The following is a 20,934-nucleotide window of genomic DNA, read 5'->3' as shown; positions in this document are numbered from 1 at the left end:
ATTCCTGTGTTTATCATAAAAAGGGCACCGCACTACTGTTATGGCACATGTTAATTGTTGATATAATAATAGAAGAAACTGGACTTATAGGAAATAGTTTTATTAAACAGATTAAAAACACAATGTACATGTCCAAGATGTTTTCTTACAAGGTTGTATTTGTAACATTATATCACACAATGTTAGACACATTTCGAGCATTTTTTTTATAGCATTGTACATTTAGAATGAAAAAATGGTATCCTACATCAGTGTCTACATTTACAGTTTGAAGTGCTGAAAGGATTTTTTTTTTTTACGTCCTTTTTTTACCTGCCCTGCATTCGTCTCAGTTTAACTGACGAATTGACTCAGATCGTTGCAAGCATTTGTGTCTGCACTGTACACATCAGTTCTGTGGAGCAGTGGTGGGCAATCGTGCCGTGGACACTTGAAGGCATCTTGCTTTCTTTCAAAACAAACTTCACTAGTGATTTTACAGACATCTCATCATAAAACGGATCAGTAAATTCCCATGTCTGATTGAAAATATAACTTCTAAATTCCTCTCATTGGAACAGTAGAGTTCAGCAACATATAGCCCGAGTTCTTCATGTAGATGTATGTTTATCGTCGAGCAAAACAGAAGTTATGGTAGGCATTAAGGGATGGGTGAAAACAATTCTCTCCAGCAGCAGTTTGAGTTCAGGATAATTCTGACGTGGGGGGGGTAAAGGTGTTTCTGGATCTACGAGGCTTCACTGACCACCAGGTCTCTCACTGCCTGGAAAGCTGCCACCATGGAGCTCAGCTGGATCTTCTCATCAGTTCCTGAGGCCAGTCTGTGTCTGAAGAAATGACACTTGATTAGTCCAGAGAAGGTAATATTTCCCTAACATCTGGATGTTTCTGTGATATAAACGTGTGACTGATTGAATTAAGTCCTACGTAATGTGAGTTTTTTTCATTCATTCATGGGAGGAAGTGATCTCACTTACTCAATGTCAGCCAACTTGATGAGCAGACCGATCCGAATAGCTGGAGGGAAGTCCACTGGAAGAAAGAAACAGGAAAAAAACAATAAGTCAGATGTTCAACTTTCATTATTTCTGTTATCATAAACCTTAGGCAAATTAGAGTTGGGACTTTAAGACTTAAAGATGTTTGCAAAAAACTAACTGTAGAGAAAAAAGAACAGTGAAAAACTAAGAAGATCTTCTTTTGCAACCTGCAGTGGCCTTACCTCTGTGTATGAGCAGATGAACCTCGGTGAGGATATCATTCAGAGCCAAACCTTTCAAAGTCTTCAACTGAAGGATTTCTGTGAACAAGGTGTTAAGGAACTGCAAGAACACAAGCTAAACTGGAGTAAGTGGGTATAATAATACATTTTGGTATCATATCTGGTATGGTTGAAAATAAGAAGAAAGTTGGATAGCTTGAAATAGAGTTCTTCACTTGCACATTCTATCATCATTGAGCTACGGCTCACCTTCATGATTATGGACATATTTCTCTTCACTAAAGCATTGTGGGTGAATTCTCCAGGAAGCTGAGGTGAGGTGAAGGATACGCTTGTACGCTGAGGTGAAGTCTTTGTTGAGGGACCAGTCCAGAATGTTGGCGATGTCTGAGCGGAGGGGGTGACCCGTGCAGGTGTACACTGTGTCCTCTGTCACCTTCCCATACGCCATGCTGGTGCTCTGGAATCACACAGGGGGAATATGGAATGTCAAGTAAATATTTCATTTGTTATACCAAGGCTAACACATTTGTTTTTATTTTAAGCATAAAAAAAATAAAAAAAAATAAAAAACACCTAAAAAAACACAATATATATTTGTACCTGCAGTATGTTGAGTGATCTTCTCATGTCACCTGATGATAAAGTCACAATGGCCTTCATTCCATCCGGGGTTACGTCGATACTGAAACAAAAAGATTCCCTCCTTGTGTCAAAAATCCACACAAGGTTCTAAAATACAGTAACTAATACCAATGTAGGCCCCATTCATATCGATGCCTCATATTGATTACTGTTAGAAAGACAATATGAGTTTTGTAAAAATTAACCTTTCACTGTAAAAGCCAAAACGGTAGAATAATAACAAATATTCTGTTGTAGCCAAAGGTCACTGTAATGGATTTTCCTGTAGCATTACCGAGGGGTAAGGGTTAGACGGAAGTCTGACGCGTGTGTGAATTAATGCAATGTCCAGAAGATGCCGTATTGTCGGATATGTCAATACTTTTATTGACTACAACAGTCACTTATACCTCTGTTCATTTTAACAGTAAAGATAATTAGTAAAAACAGATTTACACACTTACACACACACACACACACACACACACACACACACACACACACACACACACACACACACACACACACACACACACACACACACACACACACACACACACACACACACACACACACACACACACACACACACACACACACACACACACACACACACACACACCTCTCCTGCTGGATGACATATTCCAGTCGGGGGACCATCTGGTCAGGCGACAGCGGGCCGAAGCGAAACCTGGTGCAGCGAGACTGGAGGGCTGGGATGATCTTTGACAGGTAGTTACAGATCAGACAGAAACGAGTGTTCTCTGTAAACTTCTCAATCACTGAGACAAATAGAGAGAGACAGACAGAGAAAAGGTAGAAATGTAAAAAGGGACAGTGTTTAATATTGGAATTTTTTGCAGCCTCTAGAGGTTTTTGATGCAACATTCAATTGCTATCCCCCTCCCTTTCGGAGAATCTACAGAAGCTATGGTGGCCTTTGAGGACAATAAGATGACTTACTTTGATCCATTTTCAACAACGTTAATACATTCATAGTTTTTGGCACACAACAACCACCAACACTCGGTCTTCTTTTCGTCATCCAACATAAGCCCACTATATATAAAAACGCAAATGGCAGTTAAGTTGGTCCATTCTGTGCTACTGTAGAAATAATGTAATGGCGCTGCAACATGTCTTCAGATAGAGATTTTTTTTTTATGAAAATCAGGCTGTACAAGCAGAAACCCTGTATTTCACCAGCAGCCAAATATTCTGGCTGCTCAGTGAGGCGTTCGCTTCACAGTGGGCGACTCCCGGCCGAAACAGATGGCTTACCTCGCCGCAATGCATTCTGGGCATCCTGGGTCATGGCATCGGCCTCGTCCAGGATCACCAACTTGAAGCCCTTCCTGGAGTACACGAGGGAAGCAGTTCACATTATTCACTTTGCAGTCATGGGTTACTGATAAAAGATTGAGATTCAGATTTCTGAGGCGCTGTAGGTATATCTTTTTTTAAGGTCTTACTTAAAGATGGTCCTGGTGCTGGCAAAACTCAGAACGGGACCTCGCACAACATCGATACCTCTGTCATCTGACGCGTTTAGCTGAAGAAAAATAAATCCGTCAAATATCAGTTAAAGGTCTCATCCCAAGACTAGCACATTTGTGAGCAGAACCCCACAATAAACCACATTTTTGTTTGGTTCATTTAAGTTGTAGTTTACCTCCAACACCATGGAGTTGTACTCTCGCTGGTTGTACAACTGCTTGGCACAGGCCAGGATGGTGGAGGTCTTGCCTGTTCCAGGAGGGCCGTAGAACAACAGATGGGGAAGCTTGTCCTCACTAATGAACTTCTGGACTGAAAAGATGGGAAACAGGTGAGAAAAAACAAGGAAAATAATTGAATTAAAAGTCTGAATATGACGTGTTTCTTTCAACTGGTACTATCTATTTGAAACATGAGTAAACTATTGAAAGTGGTTGCTTGCGTATCCTGAATGATCAATGGCATTAACAGTGCAACTATAAAAAACAACAAAGACAAGAGTCTGCAACACTGACAAACAGCAGTGGAAGTTATCGTCTTACAGAGGCTGATGAGTTTGAAAATTGAATTTTCTTTAATAATAACATTACAATATTAATGTATTTATTTTCATTTGCTACTTGATTGCTTCAAGAAATAAATGTGATAAAATATGAAAATGAAGATGTATTAAGTTGAAAGTGTTACTGATGAACCCGACCAGAGTCTAAAACATGTATCCTATGACAGTCAGTATACTTACTGGTGCTTAGAATATCTTTGTGTGAAATCAGATCATCAAGTTTCTGCGGTCTGTACTTTTCAACCCTGGAGAATGGAGCAAAAACACATCATCCATCAATATATGAGTGCATCAATAATAACCACTACCAACTGCTAATTGATACATGTTTGGGGTTCTTACAGACAGTACAGCACAAGATCAATGTACACAAGAAAAGAAACTACGAACCGAACTTCATTAACATATGTCTATTTTAAAACATTTTGCTATGATATAATGGCTACATATGCAGTAAACGTGGTATAACTTTCCAGAGTTCTCATTATTAGATGCCACTTTTTGATTCGGCAAATCAGTTTTGTATAATGTATCAATAAATCAAACGCAATGTCGACTTTCATTATTGTTTCGCTGCAGCATTCATGACGAGTGAATTGTTTTGAAATGCCAATAAGACGATGCCTTATGCATTAATAAGATATAATACATGCCGAATTACAGACAAGCCGACCAGAGTCGAGATTCAATATTCGTTGATGAATAGTATGGGGATTATATATCGTTGGAGGACAAAAATGTACACAATCCAGCGAGCTGTTAGCTTTACTCCACACACTAGGCAGGTTAGCCAGCTAGCACTAACTAGTTTATCTATAATAAACAACGACTTTCCACTCACCATGGTAAATTCCTGCTCTGTAACGCTGTTTTAGTTGTAGACGCCATGTGTACTATGAAGTTTGCTCCACGTCAGGTTTAATACTTTTAAGAGTTTTAAGCTCTTTCACTCTAAGCTTTCCTGTTAGTGGCAGTGTTTGGCGCGCTCCACAACAAAACGTGCGTCAAACGTCACGGCGTACAACCAACCAGATCGCTCTGTCGGCTCCTATGGGCGGGGACACGGTGACAAGCATTTGACATGCAAAACCAAAAGTTTAAAAAAAAAAGTAGGCTATGTGTTGGAGCTATTTATTTGTTTTTGATTATTTGATAACTTCAGATTTTTTTCAAATTAGATATTTTTTCATAATATTTATGTTGCTGTTTATTTGTTTAGTTTATTATTGTTGTGCTGTTTCGACCTGAGGTTGCATACCTAACAGCAGGTGTAGGACCAGCATGCACCATGGTGGGCCTAGAGTTTTTATTTTATTTGTTTATGCCAGAATGGCAGAGGCAGCACGAGGTTAGCTGTTTAAAAATAAATAAATAAAATAAAACCATCATAAGAAATGCACTTCGACAAACGGCCACTACAATGTGCATGTGCATATGTTTGGTCCACTCTAGGCCTAAATGAATACCTGAAGCAAATTCATTACTGAAAACATTGTATGTAATTAAATTAAAATTTAAATGGTTAAACCAAGAGTCAGCTCAATTTGCTTATCTCTCTTTCTCTCTCTCTCTCTCTTTCTCTCTCTCCCTGTATCTCTCTCTCTCTCTTTCTCTCTCTTAGCCCATGCAGTCCTGGCTGGATTCTCTGCAGGTGACAGAGAAAATGTCATACAAATGTCCCACTGGTGTGTGTCCCCCCCCCCCCCCCCCCCCCCACCATGCCTCATGTGAGATGACATCACTGGGTTCAGACCTCCCTCTGTGGGATTCCCCCTTTACCTTCCAAAGAGAGCAAATTGTCACTGTGTATTTTTTACTAGATATTTTAATCACTTTCATGATAACTAACTAAGTTTTGGTTATGATGATTGATCAAACAATAAACATATTAACCGAGTAAGACATAACACACAAGCACAGACAATGTCAAAAACAGTGCACATACACAATTCATCCAAATTATTACACTTTTAAGGTTAAAATGTTATAATTAGACATAATGAATAAATAAAAAAACCAACATAACAGTAGGGTGAAGGAACCTTTAAAAATATAGTCATGAAGTGCTTCAAACACACACAGAAACACAACACAAGGGAAACAGGTGGGAGTGGGATGTGTGGGTGTCCTGTAGGCCTATGCAGGGTTCACATCTATACGTGGACAGTTAAGTGATAAAATCTTGATAATCATATTATCCCCCCCATCTTTCCTCCAAACATGTGAAAAGTGTTATGATTTGTCCCTTACACAGGCCTGAAAACAGGTTGAAGCAGCGGTGAGCCCACTGACTGCACTTGACGCTATAATATAATCTCGCGAGAGCGGCCCCTCGCGGCGGTGCCTGGGCGATGCGATGCTGTTGCTGTGGGTTTGATTGACAGGAAACATGTCGCTGTGGTGGGAGCAAACCGGGATGCAGCTGCTGCCAAGGGAGACAGGGAGTACCTGCATCCGTACCACACACCAGCACCTTTAAAACCAACAGGCTTTTCCCCACGATACGGCCGCTCATCATGCGCTGAACACCTTCTCTCTCTCTCTCCCTTTTTATTTTTTATTTTATTAATTTTTTTAATATGAGAAAACGATCCATTTGAAACGAAGGGACACCCAATGGATTCTGAGGCAAACCGTGTAGCCCCACTCGGTCTATCTTCATATTGTGATTGATCTAGCCTCCAACCAGAGACACCTTGATGAAACAGCAGGAACTACGAGGACTGTTGTTGCAATGGAGTCGACTCTCTCACGGCTCAAACCGCGTCTGTAAACCGACAACATCTCGTTTCATGGCGTTTTGCAGGTGGCTTCTCTGCTCCGTGGGCTTCTCCACGTCTCTGTATTGAATTATTCTTATTTTTTCGTTTGGGGGGTTTTGTTGTTGTTGTTGTTGTTTTTTTATTTTTGTTTTTTGAAAAGTGAAAAAGGGAAAATACCGACCCCACTGCTCGCCAAACTATGAACGAGGAGATGACAAAAAGCGAGGAGCAGCATCTTAGTTTGCAGAAAGCCTTGCAGCAGTGCGAGTTGGTGCAAAATATGATAGACATAAGCATTTCTAGTTTGGAGGGTTTACGGACCAAATGTGCCACATCCAACGACTTGACACAGAAAGAGATACGAACGCTGGAGGTAAGCAAACACCGTTGTTTGAGCGCTATCACTGAATCTCTGCTGCCTGTGCATCTTCATCTGAATCAATACGGATCGGGCTGTCACCGTCTGCTATTCATTTCTAGGCCACTGTGCATTATATTTCTCCACTGCTTTTTCCAACCAAAAACTTGAGTTCCCTATATACTAAAGGTGTTGTGATTGCATCAATGTGCGAATATTTCTGCCATAAAGCCCACTGCTATGTGTTTTGTGCAGTGCAATAAATCAGTCGGCAATATACGGGGCTGCAGTGGGCTGTTATAGACTTGCGCATTCTGCAGGTGGCGGGGAGAGAAGGTGGCTCTTCTCCATCAGAATAATATGTGAGGCAGCAGCCGAGGCCTATAGGCAGGCAGCCCGTGTTTACAATCCATTACCAATATGCCAGAGTGCGCATCCAGGCCTCACTGTTATGCAAGGCCAGCAGATTATAGTGAAATTGTTACAAAATTTCGTTATCCGTTTAATTGGCTCATGGGGGTATCCTGTAAATTGCGTTACGTAATGGCCATAATATTCCAATGTGATGCGTTTGAGATTTCAGAGTGTCCGTTTTTGAGACCTCTTCATTCTAGGTGAACCCCCCCCCCCCACCCCCTCTCACAGCAATGAGAGGCTGTTATGGGACATAAAACAATGCCATAAAGTCAGTATTGAGCAGTGCAGACACATCACAGCGTTAAGGGCCTGTGTGAATGACATGGTGATGCCCCAGGAGATTAAAACAAATACCATTAGGTTCGATAAGGTCGCCATAAACTCACCACTGAGTGTCTTGTGTGGATCATCAACATATTGTTAAGTCCCAGTGGGCATGTGATGGAGATATGACATAAAACATATAAAGCAAAGTCCCTTAAGTGCCACACAGACCCTGATTCTAACCCCACATAAGGAAAAGGATGAATATGATAAAAGACATACAAATATAGTCATGTATTCAATGCAATGTCTGGGCTGTTGAATGAAGTTGTTAAGTGTTGCAAAGACAGGGACAGCAATGTAATCCAAAAGGAAAGATAACTAATATTAAGTGCAAGATGAGCAGGCCAGGGAAGATACATCACTACCTTGCAAAGCATTGTGGGTACTGCATTATTTGTTATTGCCTTTTGTTGTGAGAGTAGAAGAGGGACTTTTGTTTTTTACTCATCTTCAAGTTGTTTAATTCCAGCTTTCCCTTGCAATATTTTGAAAAGTGATAAATTGTTACATCACAAAGAGAACGGTTTCATGACTGTGTACATGGACGGTGCACACTTAGAAGATATCTGTTAAAAAGTGATTGCAGTACAACCATGTGCATTTGCAGTCAAGACATTCACAGTGAGATGTGGTTAAAGGGCCCTTGCAGAGTTTTTGACAACTGTACGAGGCAGTATTGTAATGTGTCTCTTGTTCAACCAGATGTGTGAAACAGATTTCTAGTGACTGCAGAAGGCAGTACTGTGTGGTAGTAGAGCGCCAATCAAAGAGAAGAAGAGAGTTGTATACAGGTTCTAAAACATTCATCATGTATTATTGGTTTATACATCGTCTATTGAAGTGAATGCAGAAAATATAATGCATTTGGAGTTGTCTCTGTTATAAAGCACAATAGTGAAATATCTGGAATATACACTGTGCTCTGTAGCAACACCTAATACACTTCCATGGCTTCCATAGCAAAGTCACATCCATCTTATCAACCCCTTTGAAGTTGTGTCACTTACTTTTGACATGTTCAAAAATCTTGTCTATACATTTCATAAATAATAATGTTATGGTTGTAACCTGCAACAGAGCATATCAATTTGCTGAAACCGTATGCCTGCTGCAGCTGGCACAAGTGTGGATGAGAAGAAAGGTTTTGGGCCTTTCACATTACATAGTCATTTTATTTGAAGATTGTTGATTGCTGGGGTTTCAAATTGTGTCAACTTTCACCTCTCCTGTGTCCCCTATGGTCCAGTATTACAACTCTATGCAGCCAAGTAGTAAAGTCTGGAGGACTATTAAACCAACTTAAGTCAATTTATAATTTGTTTCTCTCTCTCTCTCTCTCTCCCTCTCTCTTTCTCTCTCTCTCTCTCTCTCTGATAGCAGATCATAAACTTTTATAACACAATTTTTTTTAGCCAATGCATATTACAATAAAGAAAAGCTCCTGCAGCAATTTTCGACAGTAAAAGTATTCTAAAACAATACAATGTTCCGCCTTCAATTCATTCCGTTGTGACAAGAGTTTTATACTGTCAAAAACATATTGATTTTGTATTTATATTATTTCTTGAAAAAAATTAATTTTTTATCTGCTAATATATCACTTTATTGGATTTGTGTCCTCCCTTATATCGGCCCTTCAAAAATGTATATCTTTTGGTCCCTATTCCGTAGCACCCTTCACGATAAACTTGTAAAAAAAATATACAAATTGTTTTACAAGCTATAGGACATTCAGTGAATGAATGAATGAATGAATGAATGAATGAAAAATACAGTCAGTGGCCACATTTTATGAAGTTAATGCCCACCAGACTAAATTAAAAAAACAAATACGATATGATATCAGGTTAGAGTGAGATATGTTCTGTGTTGCAACTCTTCTGTTGTTCCATTTAGACAACAATCCCCTTTTAAAACACATTTCATCAATTACACAGGAAGCAATACGGATATGGCTTTGGCTACTGCAGAAAGCTTGGTGTGGATGGACCTGCATATCAGTCTGTTTGTCGTTTGTATTATTTCATTTTTTATCTCAGCAGAAAAAATTTAACTAATATTTGTAAGAAATACCAAACAGTAACAAGTATTAGATTTAGAATTGTATGTGAACAAATGAAAGCACACTCAACAGTTTATTCACAAATGCAACATAGGAGTTACTATAGAAAACTGTCTAATCTTCTTCCAACCCATTGAGTATAAGTGAGCCTATCAGGATCTCAGTCCCTTTATTGCCTCCACGACAAATGAGTGGTTTTCCACCAGGGGTTTTGATCAGGATCACAATGAGGTCAGCCGTACGCAGAGCCTCCCTCGTTAACCTGTCCAGATCTTTATTGAGTGTGTGTGTATGTGTGTGTCTATGGGAGATTCCTCTACGACATCTCTGCTTTCCATCTCTATTATTAACCTGAAGGACCCAGATTATGCCTCAGACACAATCTCTTAGAGGCGTTGGAGCACTGACCTTGCTTTATCCAAAAAGCCTTACCCAGAATAGCAGCCTATAATATTACCTGGATGAAGAGTGTTAATAATACCGGCCTCCATTAATATGATTATGCATTGTCGGCGGTATCCCTTGGATACACTGGAATGATCAACACACATGATGAATGATCTTTCTTTTTTTAGGCTCTCATAGAGATGTGGACCCATGATGGAGCATGACACGTGTGATCCAATTATGTATTTCAGGAGAGAAACAAGGGCTGGTCAAAAAAAGCTTTGTCGTGATTCATTCAAGTATATGACATATGCAAAGGCTTGATGGTGGTAAAGGTGCTGTAAGCGGAATGGTTCTTTTAGCTAACTTCCTGTCAGTTACTGCAGTTAGCAGTCCCTTCCCTCGTCCCTACGTCACCACATTAATGCACTGCAGTCTTCAAGCAGCGAGTTATCTAGCATCATCTCAGATCCATAAGTGTGATAAAACATGGTGAAAACCATCAAAACAGACATTGGGAAGGATTTTTACCTGCTCCGCCATTGTAGGCGCATAAACATTCACCCATGTGTCGCTCTGGCGTGCACCGTCAGTGAGACCATGAGTGAGACGGGTTTCGGTTTGTAGCGTTCTCTCTTGTGATTGGATGTTAATTTTGGGATCCCCCAAAAAGTTTATTTGCCGATTACATGCAGCAGCTGACTGAGAGATCGGCTTTATGAAACGCGCACATTATGTAAGTGATCACTGTATGAATAAAGAGTGATTTAACACTTATATTAACATAAATAAACCGCTTACTTCACCTTTAATGTAAACTAGAGGTGTAGCATTAGCTTTTTGCAGTTCAAACGGTTCAAGCACTGTAGCTTAGAAGGTCAGAGGGTTCATTATGCTTGAAGCTTCATTGTTCAAAGTGTAACCTGATGACATCTAAAGACATATGTCTTTTCTGTACCTGTTCTCATTGGCCACACACTACAGACTGTATGAAAAACATAACGTTATTGGTGCAGCCTCCTCTTGTTCGTATCACACAGCAGCATATCTTCCAGCTCTTGTACAAATGAGTATAAAGGCACAAAACATTTTTTTCCAAACAGTTTATACAAGGCAACACATAAAAAATGACAGTAGTAGGTTTGAGGATAATGAAAGAAAACTTGAGAGAGAATGTAAAACCATACCTACTTTTACCACATCTGCACCCCTGAATAGTGGGCATGATTGTCACTTTGTTTGTCAGACATATTATCGCATTTTAAAGTTGATATTGTAAACAGTTGCTGCTTATTCATACATTTAGAAGTGGATGATGGCCACCTCCTTTTTTTCGGTCTCCACAAGCTCCTGAAAGGAAGTATCTGGCTCTATAGCTGCTAACTTCTGAACATGCAGTGGGGTTTTTAGGGTCTCGAGACGAGAGCAACCGGAGTGAGCCAACAGTAAAGTATTGGGCCATGCAGCCTAACAATGACCTTACAGTGAGGCTCTGTTAATCCAAAGGGAGCTTCAGGTTGGGATGATGAGGATGATGTAATGTTAAGAGACAGCCCCTCCCCCTTTCCAAGTTTTTACACAATGCCATTTGACACATTGCTATTAACAATGATTGTTTATCACTACTTTAAAGTGTAATATAACTTTTATGTGGCAGAATTAGTTTTCACACATACCTAGGGGGCAAAACCCCTTTTTTTGGAAAAACAGACATGTAGCGTTGTAAAAGGTTGTTCACCAGAAATGATACCCAGGACCTTCCACGATCACTACCTGGGTGGACAACCTGGTCAACTAGCTGCTGGAAAGCTACAGGGGGCCGACATAGAGCAAATCAGAACCACTGTTTAAGTGAATGGGGATGGGCTAATAGGGAATTTTTTAAACTTATAGATATCATTATTAAACTTTGCAAGTTGATTACTGACATTAAAACAACAACTTTTTGTATTACAGTATTTTCCAAAAAGTTTGAATAAATATGAAAAATCATCAATATCTTACTAATGATGCGTACATTTGCATATCTGCAAAGCCCCAAAATCTAGATGTTGGACAAAAGCAGAGTCAATTTGTTTTTAAATTTTTAAAACAAAACAAGTGTCCAACTGCCTGAAGCTTTTCCTAATCACAGTTCAAATTTGATCAATAACCCATAGAAAATTAATTTTTTACACTGTTTTTTCCAAGGGAATGTCTAGCCGTTTCCTAAAATACCAGCTGGAGACTCCAAAAGGACACTTTTGGTCCATAGCACATGAAATGTAACTGTAAAATTATTTTTTTATTTTCTATGGGTTATTGATCAAATTTGAACTGTGATTAGGAAAGGCTTCAGACAGTTGGACACTTGTTTTGTTTTCAAAATTTAAAAACAAATTGACTTTGTTTTCTTCCAACATCTAGATTTTGGGGCTTTGCAGATATGCAAATGTACGCATCATTAGTAAGATATTGATGATTTTTCATATTTATTTAAAAAAATTCGAAAATACTGTAAAACAAAAAGTTTTTGTTTTAATGTCAGTAATCAACTGGCAAAGTTTCATAATGATATCTATAAGTTCAAAAAATTCCCCATTAGCCCATCCCCATTCACCCCCATTCACTTAAACAGTGGTTCTGATTTGCTATGTCGGCCCGCTGTAGCTTTCCAGCAGCTTGTTGACAAGGTTGTCCACCCAGGTTGTGATCGTGGAAGGTCCTAGATGTCATTTTTGGTGAACAACCTTTTACAACGCTCCATGTCCATAAAATCACTTCGCGTCAGGATATCTTGGCCTCTGCTTCTTTGATTTTTCAAAAATATGTTGCTTGTGTTTTCCCCACACTTTATATAAAAGATTTACTACTACATCAAAGTCCCATTTTAGCAAGATTATTAATAAGGTTTATTTGTCTGACTCTTTGTGCCTTGTGGACAAACACTTGTGTCCAAAACCATTGTGTACCATACTTTGCTCACTTCACAGTACCCATTTACTGTAATGTGTGACAGTTGAGAGCTTGTAGAACTGTCTTATGTGACTGATTTACAAATAATGAAAACCTCCAGGATTAGTACAAGATGCTAAATTATCGTACTTGCAATCAGGTCATCTTTTGTTTTGGATGTGCTTGGGATCCACTTAAGCTTGTGAACAAATAGATCCAGCATCCATCCATCTATTTTATCAGTAGCCTGAGAAAGCTCTAACTCATGTGACATATGTTTCCTTGTTAATTTAATGGGTTCCCATGGGTCCTTGAAATCATTTAAAGTGTGTTTGTTTTCAAAGATAGATATAAATCAACATGGGTTGAAAGTGCTTGAACATATATATTGTGTCCAAGGCTACATTTCTCTGTCTGCAAACGTCCTTACATTTTAAACCCTGATTTTCACATGCAATGTAGTTTGATTGATTAATTGCTACAGTATGCTGCAGCAAAATTGCTCTAACCTTTGCTGGAAACCATTTATTATGGTCTTGAATGCATGAATGATAATACTGGACATTTACTATACAGGACTCTAACAGATCGGATACAGCTGGTGTGGAAGTTATTGACTACTGTACATTCATTAAGTGTTCCAGTTTATCTTGATTAACTGTGAGTGTGGCGTTTTAGGAAGAGGACAATTTAGCTCATGACTCAAATGGGAATAGCAGCTAGAAGACGCATGCACTTCAAGAGTCTGCTTAAAGGAGCACACCGTTATTTTAGACAATATGCTGGTTTAGTTATGTTGGGTTTGTGCCTTTTTAAAACAATATTTTTTTCAGATTTTACTGACACATGAGACTGATAAGAACAATAAAAGTAGCCTGGGCCTTTGCTGAGCAATTTCTCAACTTAACCTTTTTTTAACATATTTGGGCTGAATTGTAACCCTTCTTCTTCAGAAAGCATTAATGTGAATGTGTACCTTGAAGGCAGAAAAATACAAGCAAGCATCATTGGAGGGATTGTTTAGCAGTCCGTGAAAGAGCCGAGAAAGAAGGTAAAGATAATAATGCCTCTTTTTCAGTTTGTGTTGTGCTTTTGTTAGCTTGCTAGCCTTAGGAGCTTGTGCTTGTGCACCTACCCACAGTACAGTATGTCCAGTCCATTCTGTTTGTTTTGCCACAGCTTGGGAGTAAAGTTTGTCTGCCATCGGTGTATGAGTGTGTGTATGAATGGGTGAATGTGGTAAGATATGTAAAGCGCTTTGAGGCTGAGAAAATTGTCTAGAAAAGCGCTATATAAGTCAAGTCCATTTACCATTTAGGAGCTTGTGCTTGTGCACCTACCCACAGTACAGTATGTCCAGTCCATTCTGTTTGTTTTGCCACAGCTTGGGAGTAAAGTTTGTCTTGACTGGAGTTTTATGATGGCGGTGCTGCTTGGTGGTTGGCTTGGTGGTCACGTTACCTGTGGGTTGTTTTTACGTGTAAACAACAATGAATTTTAGTTATATATGCCTTCCTGCCCTATTTACCTATAATACTTCACTACAGATTTTATTAAGGCCTCTTGTGAGAATGACATTGTTGGAATGGCAACTTGTTCCCCGGCTTGCAGAGTCGACGGGGAGTCACATTAAACTCCACAAAAGATAACATCCATTGTCCACATCTCTTGAAACTGGCTGTTGTCCAGGTCAACCTTTATGTTTGGTTGAGAAAGAGACATTTTGTTGAAATGAAATGTTGACAAGCTCGGTGCAGCTTGCGTAATGTTAAATGTAGAACGCATGTAAAGACCAGTGTGCTAGACACTCAGGTGAATGATAAACATGGGGGGGTAAAATACCAAACTGAAAAAGATTTGATCCATTTGTGAGCCAGATTTACCAATAGATTATGTGGGGGGCCTTATGTAATATATAATATTGATCTATCTATAGGCCCTGAGCCAGAAACGTTCATGAACAACACTAAGAATCTATAGACACAGCAGACCAAGATGGTGAAAAAAGGAGGCTGCACTTAGGCACAGTGGTGCATCCACATGCTAACATGCTCTACAATGACTATGCTATACTGTGGATATTTAGCAGCTTCAATGTTTCAGTCTTAGTGTATGATGTTAGCATGCTTACATTAGTTATTAGCTTTGGAGGCATTTGGTAGAAAACAAAGCATTAAGTCAAACGATCACCAAAATGGTTGACATGGATGTCTGAACCAAATTTCTTGTCTTATCCACCATTATGGGCCAATGTTTGTTGAGTTATTTCAGTCTGGACTTAAGTGTTGGATTGATTTGCCAACAGCTTGACAGAGTGACATAACCACTCCTAGAGCAGGCCCACTACAATGGCTACAGAGACATTAAAGAGTGGGCTAGTTTACAGTTATCAAGACATCTGTAGAGGTAACGTTTTGAGACATTTTTCAAAAGTTTCTGTCAATTTGTCTTTTTGTCCCTCTCTCTTTCTATCACACTCCTCCACCTTTCGTTTGCACTATATAAAAACAAGTTACTTTATGCCATGGCAAAGAAAATCTAGGCCTACTCATAAACAGATACAAATGGGAAGATGTAGCTTATGACTTATGATACATTGTGAGAATATAACATGGAAGAAGTCAACACATGTAGCCAGGTTGAGTGTGAGTTTCTCTGTAGGGGCGGACTGAGTAGTCGCCTCACCGGTCCGAGTGTTACCGGCCGTGGGCAGCCGCTGTAGGGTTTTTCTGCAATCAGAGGTGACCAGCCAGTCCCTCCTCCACTAGTTTCTACTTTTAGTGTTCACTGATTTAGGCCAACACTGTCTAATTTCCAGCAGTTGTGTTATACGTTTGGAATGGGGCCATCCAAATGTACCACGATAGAAGTCACTGTGATAAATATTGTTAGAAGCGGTTGGTTCGTTGTCAATTTGAAAATGGATCCACGTTGATAAACGTAGCCTACGTTAGGTAGGCCTATAGTTAATGCAATTTAACTATATAAATAACACAGACATGTGTAACTTTAAAATAGCTTTTGCTCTGGTTGTAGTTAGCAGTTGTTAAAAACAAATATATATCTCTGGTTTTATAAATGGAGGAGGACTGTTGGCGGTCTTCAAGTTTAATCTGCCTTGCAAAAAGTGCATATGCCTAGATGTGATCTGTATAGTGCAGTCTGTTTTCTATGATCTGCATTACCAACTTTCCCTTTAGTCCTTTTGCCAAATGTGGCGATATCTAGCCTGCTGAGGGACTCGAAAAGGCAGAGCAGAGAAGTCCGGATATTTATTTTAAATTAGTATTGGTGCATTGTTGTTTCAAAAATTCCAAAATGACAGACTAAACAACAATATACTTTGCTTCTGTTGAATAGATGAAGTAGTTTGATGTGACCATGAGTCCCTAGAGTGAACCCAGCCTTGCTCCATCCAACACACTGTTATTACCTTTTTAATTGTTTATTACAAGCACAGGTTCACTGCAAGGCCATTGCACTCTACTCCTCTCTATGACGTTGTCAAGAAACAGCATTTCACATTTTTAATAACAAAGGACGTTTTTAAGTAGAGAACTGTCATAAATAGTATGTACTTTAATAATCCATGGTACAAAAAGAGAATGCACTATTAACAACAACAACAACAACAACACATGTGTATGACACATTTTAGAACATATTTTTTATAGAAAAATATGGGATATGAAAGTGATGACTTAAATGTTTAATTAAAAAGAAAACCTTCAAATTGATCAAACTACATTACATTCGTGAGGCACTTTGTCCTGCCAGTAAAATAGTGGCTGCTTGCACCTGTACCTTTACTTTGATACAAGTCTATAGAGCTCACCAGTATGAAAAAATTGTCAAGAGGGAGAACATGTATTTTGGATTTTTTGAAAATATCTAATTTATCATAGTGATTGAGATTAATAGTTTCAGATACAATTGAAATATGTTTGCTTTGCAGAATAGTATGCCATTCTCACCTTGATTTGTATGGGATGCAAATGGGTGTACTATCTACCTGCTACCTGGCTTCCACATCTTGTCAGCCTTGCTTGTGATAAGAAGAGGTCGCTTTTTCAGGACAGGTCCAGTCAACATAGAAAGCTTTTGATGTTCTGATTCAAGATGAAACTCACATTTTTGTAGTGCTAAAAAGTCAAAAAAGTCTTTGTCACATTTTGAATATCCATGTTTTCAGACTTCAACAGATTGGTGTATGATCTTTTTGAGTCATACAGTTGTGCATTACTACAATAGAGGTGGAATCAATGCTTGTCCAAGTTGTGCTTTGGACAAACTTACAGCAATCAATTTAATCTTATGTGGAAAAAGCGAAAATGGGAAATACAGCGTTCATCTCATCGACAATATAAAAATTAAAAAGCTTTTTCTTTCAAGCACTGCCTCACTGTATTTCCCCCTCTTGTTCCCAGGGTAAGTTGGTGAAGTACTTCAGCCGCCAGCTGTCCTGTAAGTGCAAAGTGGCCTTAGAGGAGCGCAGTGCAGAGCTGGAGGACTTCCCTCGCCTCGGACACTGGTTCCGCATCGTCAACCTGAGGAAAGAGGTCACAGAGGTAAATATGTCCGGTCAAGGTTTTTATGTTCAAAGTAAAATCATGATTAAAATGTGATTAAAATGTGAGGATGTAAAATATAATTGCTCCAATTAAAAATCTGGAGTCTCATACACACTCATAGAATGTGACTGGGCATTTTTTTTTTTAGCATTAGTTTTTTTTTAATTTTTTATTTATTTTTTCATATACCAACTGTGGAATATTCAAGCCACTGTATTGCCAAGTATTTAAGCTGCAGTTCCTCTACTAGCCACTAGAGGCTGGCTTGAAGAGAAAGCCTTTAACTTTTCTCTTGAAATACAAACTTCAACCAAGATTTTTACCCAGGTTGCACTCACAATAATGAATATCACAAGTTGTTATTTGTTGTTTGTTTTGTGACATTGTGGAGAATAACTGTCCCATTAATGAACGCTTAAAGTTTAAAAATAAGTTGATTTCCAGGCTTTTATTTTTGCAGTCGGCCACCGTGGTTGCAGCTTGTTTTCCCACCTCAGGATCAAACAGGCTTTGACATGTAGAAATAAATCAACACCCTTTAAAAGTGTGACAGACAAGCCAGCCTTTTTTTTTCAGTCAGCGACCTCTTTCTATTACAGACATAATCACTGAAAAACATTCACATTTTCCCCTTGTATTCTTTTCATTGTATGTTGAGGTTGCGTATTCAGTGGATCTTTTACCTGAACATCTTCTAACCACATGTTCCATGTATTAAAATGAGATGCTGACGACGTGTGTATGTGTGTGTGTGTGTGTGTGTGTGTGTGTGTGTGTGTGTGTGTGTGTGTGTGTGTGTGTGTGTGTGTGTGTTTGATAGGAGATGAGCCCAGGTGAGGTGACCTTGGAGGGCCTGCTGGAGATGAGTGAGGAGCAGGTGTGTGAGCTGCTGCAGAAGTTTGGTGCCAATGAAGAGGAGTCCGCCCGACTCAACGCCTCCCTCGACTGCCTCAGAAAGGCCCACCTGCTCGGTAAGGGGGGGAGGGGTCCACACAGAACACACAAACACATCCATAGAAGCACGCACCTGCCTTTAAATGGCCATATAGGACTACTGTCCTATATGGCATTTACTTCTACTACGTGTTAAATGACTTGCTATTCATGTATGTTTTTTTTTCTAAAGTGCTTGAGAGTAAGTGGAGTGTACTGTACTGTGATCGCACATTTGACTGAAACAAAATAAAACCTAATGTTTATAGAAGGTAATAATCTCACTCAATAGAATAGTTATTTTTGGATTCTAACAAAATGAACATCAGCAGTTATATGTGAAAGGAGAGAAATGAATCTTTCTTACAAAATTCTGGACTATCATGGTTGTTTTACCTTAAGATACAAATTAATATGTACCATTTGTAACCGTTTTTTTGACAGTTTACAAAAGCATTTGTTTTCTGATCGGTTTTCTGATCGAACCCATCAGGCTTCCTTCCTTTGATTTCCATCAATACATTTTTAAAAGACAGTAAGAGATAGATAGATAATACACCACAGCGAAGAGTTATTCACTTTGAAGAATTGAAATAAAACAATAGTGGAAAACAGCAGCATAATACCATTGGTGCATGAACTGTATACATGTTACCAAGAGTGCTGTCTTGTACAGTATTCGTCACAGTGTATAGTTAAAGCCCAGTTCAGACCAAAGATTCACCTTGCAACTGCTTGCGACGAGACGGTTTTAGAACGTCGCAGGGGGGAAATCGCAGCAGTGTGAACTGCTCGTCGCAGCGCGTTGCAAGGCGTTGCAAGGCGTCGCAGAAGATTTAACATGTCAAATCGCAAGGTCCAGTTTTAGAACGTTTCGGCGGTCTCGTCGCAAGGAGTTGCAGTTGCAAGCAGTTGCAAAGCGAATCTTTGGTCTGAACTGGGCTTAAGGCTAACCTTTAATCTTATTATCTCAGGGCACAAACACTGTTTTTCTTTGTGAATGAGACATTGAGTAGCACCAAAACCATCATACACAAAGTATGAGTTCTGCATTTATAGGCTATAAAAAGTCACAGTTATAGCAGCAAGTTTGTTGTGTGAAATGTATTTTCATGATATTGGAATGGTAAAACTTCAAAGTATCTAACAAAAAGGCAGCCTCCTCCAACATTCCCTCATTTAACTCAGCATTCATTAAGTTTTGATAAGGCAAATACTTATTTTTTTGTTTGTTTTAAATGGTCTTGACATATGCAGAATCCTATACACTCATTTGCTGTCAGATTAATCCACTACCAGTTCTAGAGACTTTATTACGTTTTCTTATTAAAGTAAATACAGTGTGTCCAGTACTGATTTAGTTCTCTAGGTGGCACTGTTTTGTTCATATATTCAGCCGCAATCATTCAGTGCTTCTTTTTGGTCTTAACTAACTGTATGTTAAACGTAATCACAATGTGCCCGACAATACATATTTCCCCCCGTTTGTTTTCTCCCACCCAGAAAAACTACTTTTAACAGGTTGATCAATCACTACTTTGTTATTATGAATCATAATTACAGAAAGCAGTACCAGTAATAGACATTTAAAGATTTGTAGGGTTTTACACTTCAAGATGAAGAAATACTGTAGAATAAATAACCAAATACATCCACCACTCATCACTTGATTTTGTGGAAAGACTTGAGGCAGTGGTGGATTTTGTCATCTTTAATATAGATTTTTTTTTCTCTCAAAAGCACTGTAGCTTCTGTAAATTCTCATAACGGGTGGGGTTAGCAAGGGAGCATTGCAATCTAGAACTCTTACCACCAGATGGTGCTAAAATACTCAGATATCACATACTGCACCTTTAAATAGAGCTTTACTATTGTTTTTCTACTCCTCTCCAACAAAGCAAATACAGGTCTTAGCTTCCGCCTACCACATTTGGCGAAAAAAAGGAATTGTCTAACTGTTTGCATGTGTTGGCCAACATGTGCCTATGTGCAACATAATGAGGATTCACTTTATTGTATTGAGCATTTATGTACAGTAGCTGCAGAGGCTAATATACTGATTAATGTTTTTCACAAGGGAACATATTGTAAAGGGTCAATGGCTGCAATTATATAATGCTTTTACACAAAGCGCTTTACAATTTTCCACTCATGAACCCACTCACACTCAGATGGCACAGCGAGCTTTCATGTGAGACACTGACCTCACTATAGGGAGAAAGGTGGGCTTCAGTATCTTGTTCAAGGACAGCAGGGGTTTGAACTGCCAACCCAGTGT

The 20,934-nt window shown here is 39.1% G+C and overlaps 2 protein-coding genes across 3 annotated transcripts in view; one reads left to right on the top strand and one right to left on the bottom strand.

The window, feature by feature from the left end:
• Positions 1-696: 696 nt before the first annotated feature.
• On the bottom strand, positions 697-4,885 carry rfc5 (replication factor C (activator 1) 5). The gene is made up of 11 exons (XM_080043595.1): positions 4,747-4,885; positions 4,086-4,150; positions 3,519-3,655; positions 3,319-3,398; positions 3,128-3,201; positions 2,469-2,628; positions 1,826-1,907; positions 1,553-1,682; positions 1,223-1,300; positions 978-1,032; positions 697-827 (listed from the first exon to the last, which is right to left on the bottom strand). Exons 1-11 carry the CDS (start codon positions 4,791-4,793, stop codon positions 728-730), a joined length of 1,008 nt encoding a protein of 335 aa, XP_079899721.1. The 5' UTR covers positions 4,794-4,885; the 3' UTR covers positions 697-727.
• A 1,981-nt stretch (positions 4,886-6,866) lies between these two features.
• Positions 6,867-20,934, top strand: part of ksr2 (kinase suppressor of ras 2) — a gene marked incomplete at both ends in the record, with an annotated part of 74,933 nt that continues 60,865 nt past the window's right edge. For both annotated transcript variants that reach the window (XM_080043552.1, XM_080043551.1), the window contains 3 exons: positions 6,867-7,040; positions 17,580-17,720; positions 18,544-18,694. In XM_080043552.1, the coding sequence (XP_079899678.1) occupies positions 6,867-7,040; positions 17,580-17,720; positions 18,544-18,694 (466 nt within the window). The remainder of the gene's footprint in view (positions 7,041-17,579; positions 17,721-18,543; positions 18,695-20,934) is intronic.

Source organism: Ammodytes marinus (assembly GCF_949987685.1).
Source record: "Ammodytes marinus genome assembly, chromosome: 2".
Lineage (NCBI taxonomy): Eukaryota > Metazoa > Chordata > Actinopteri > Uranoscopiformes > Ammodytidae > Ammodytes > Ammodytes marinus.
Note: the sequence above shows the minus strand (reverse complement) of the source record. Positions and strands in the feature narration are given on the sequence as shown.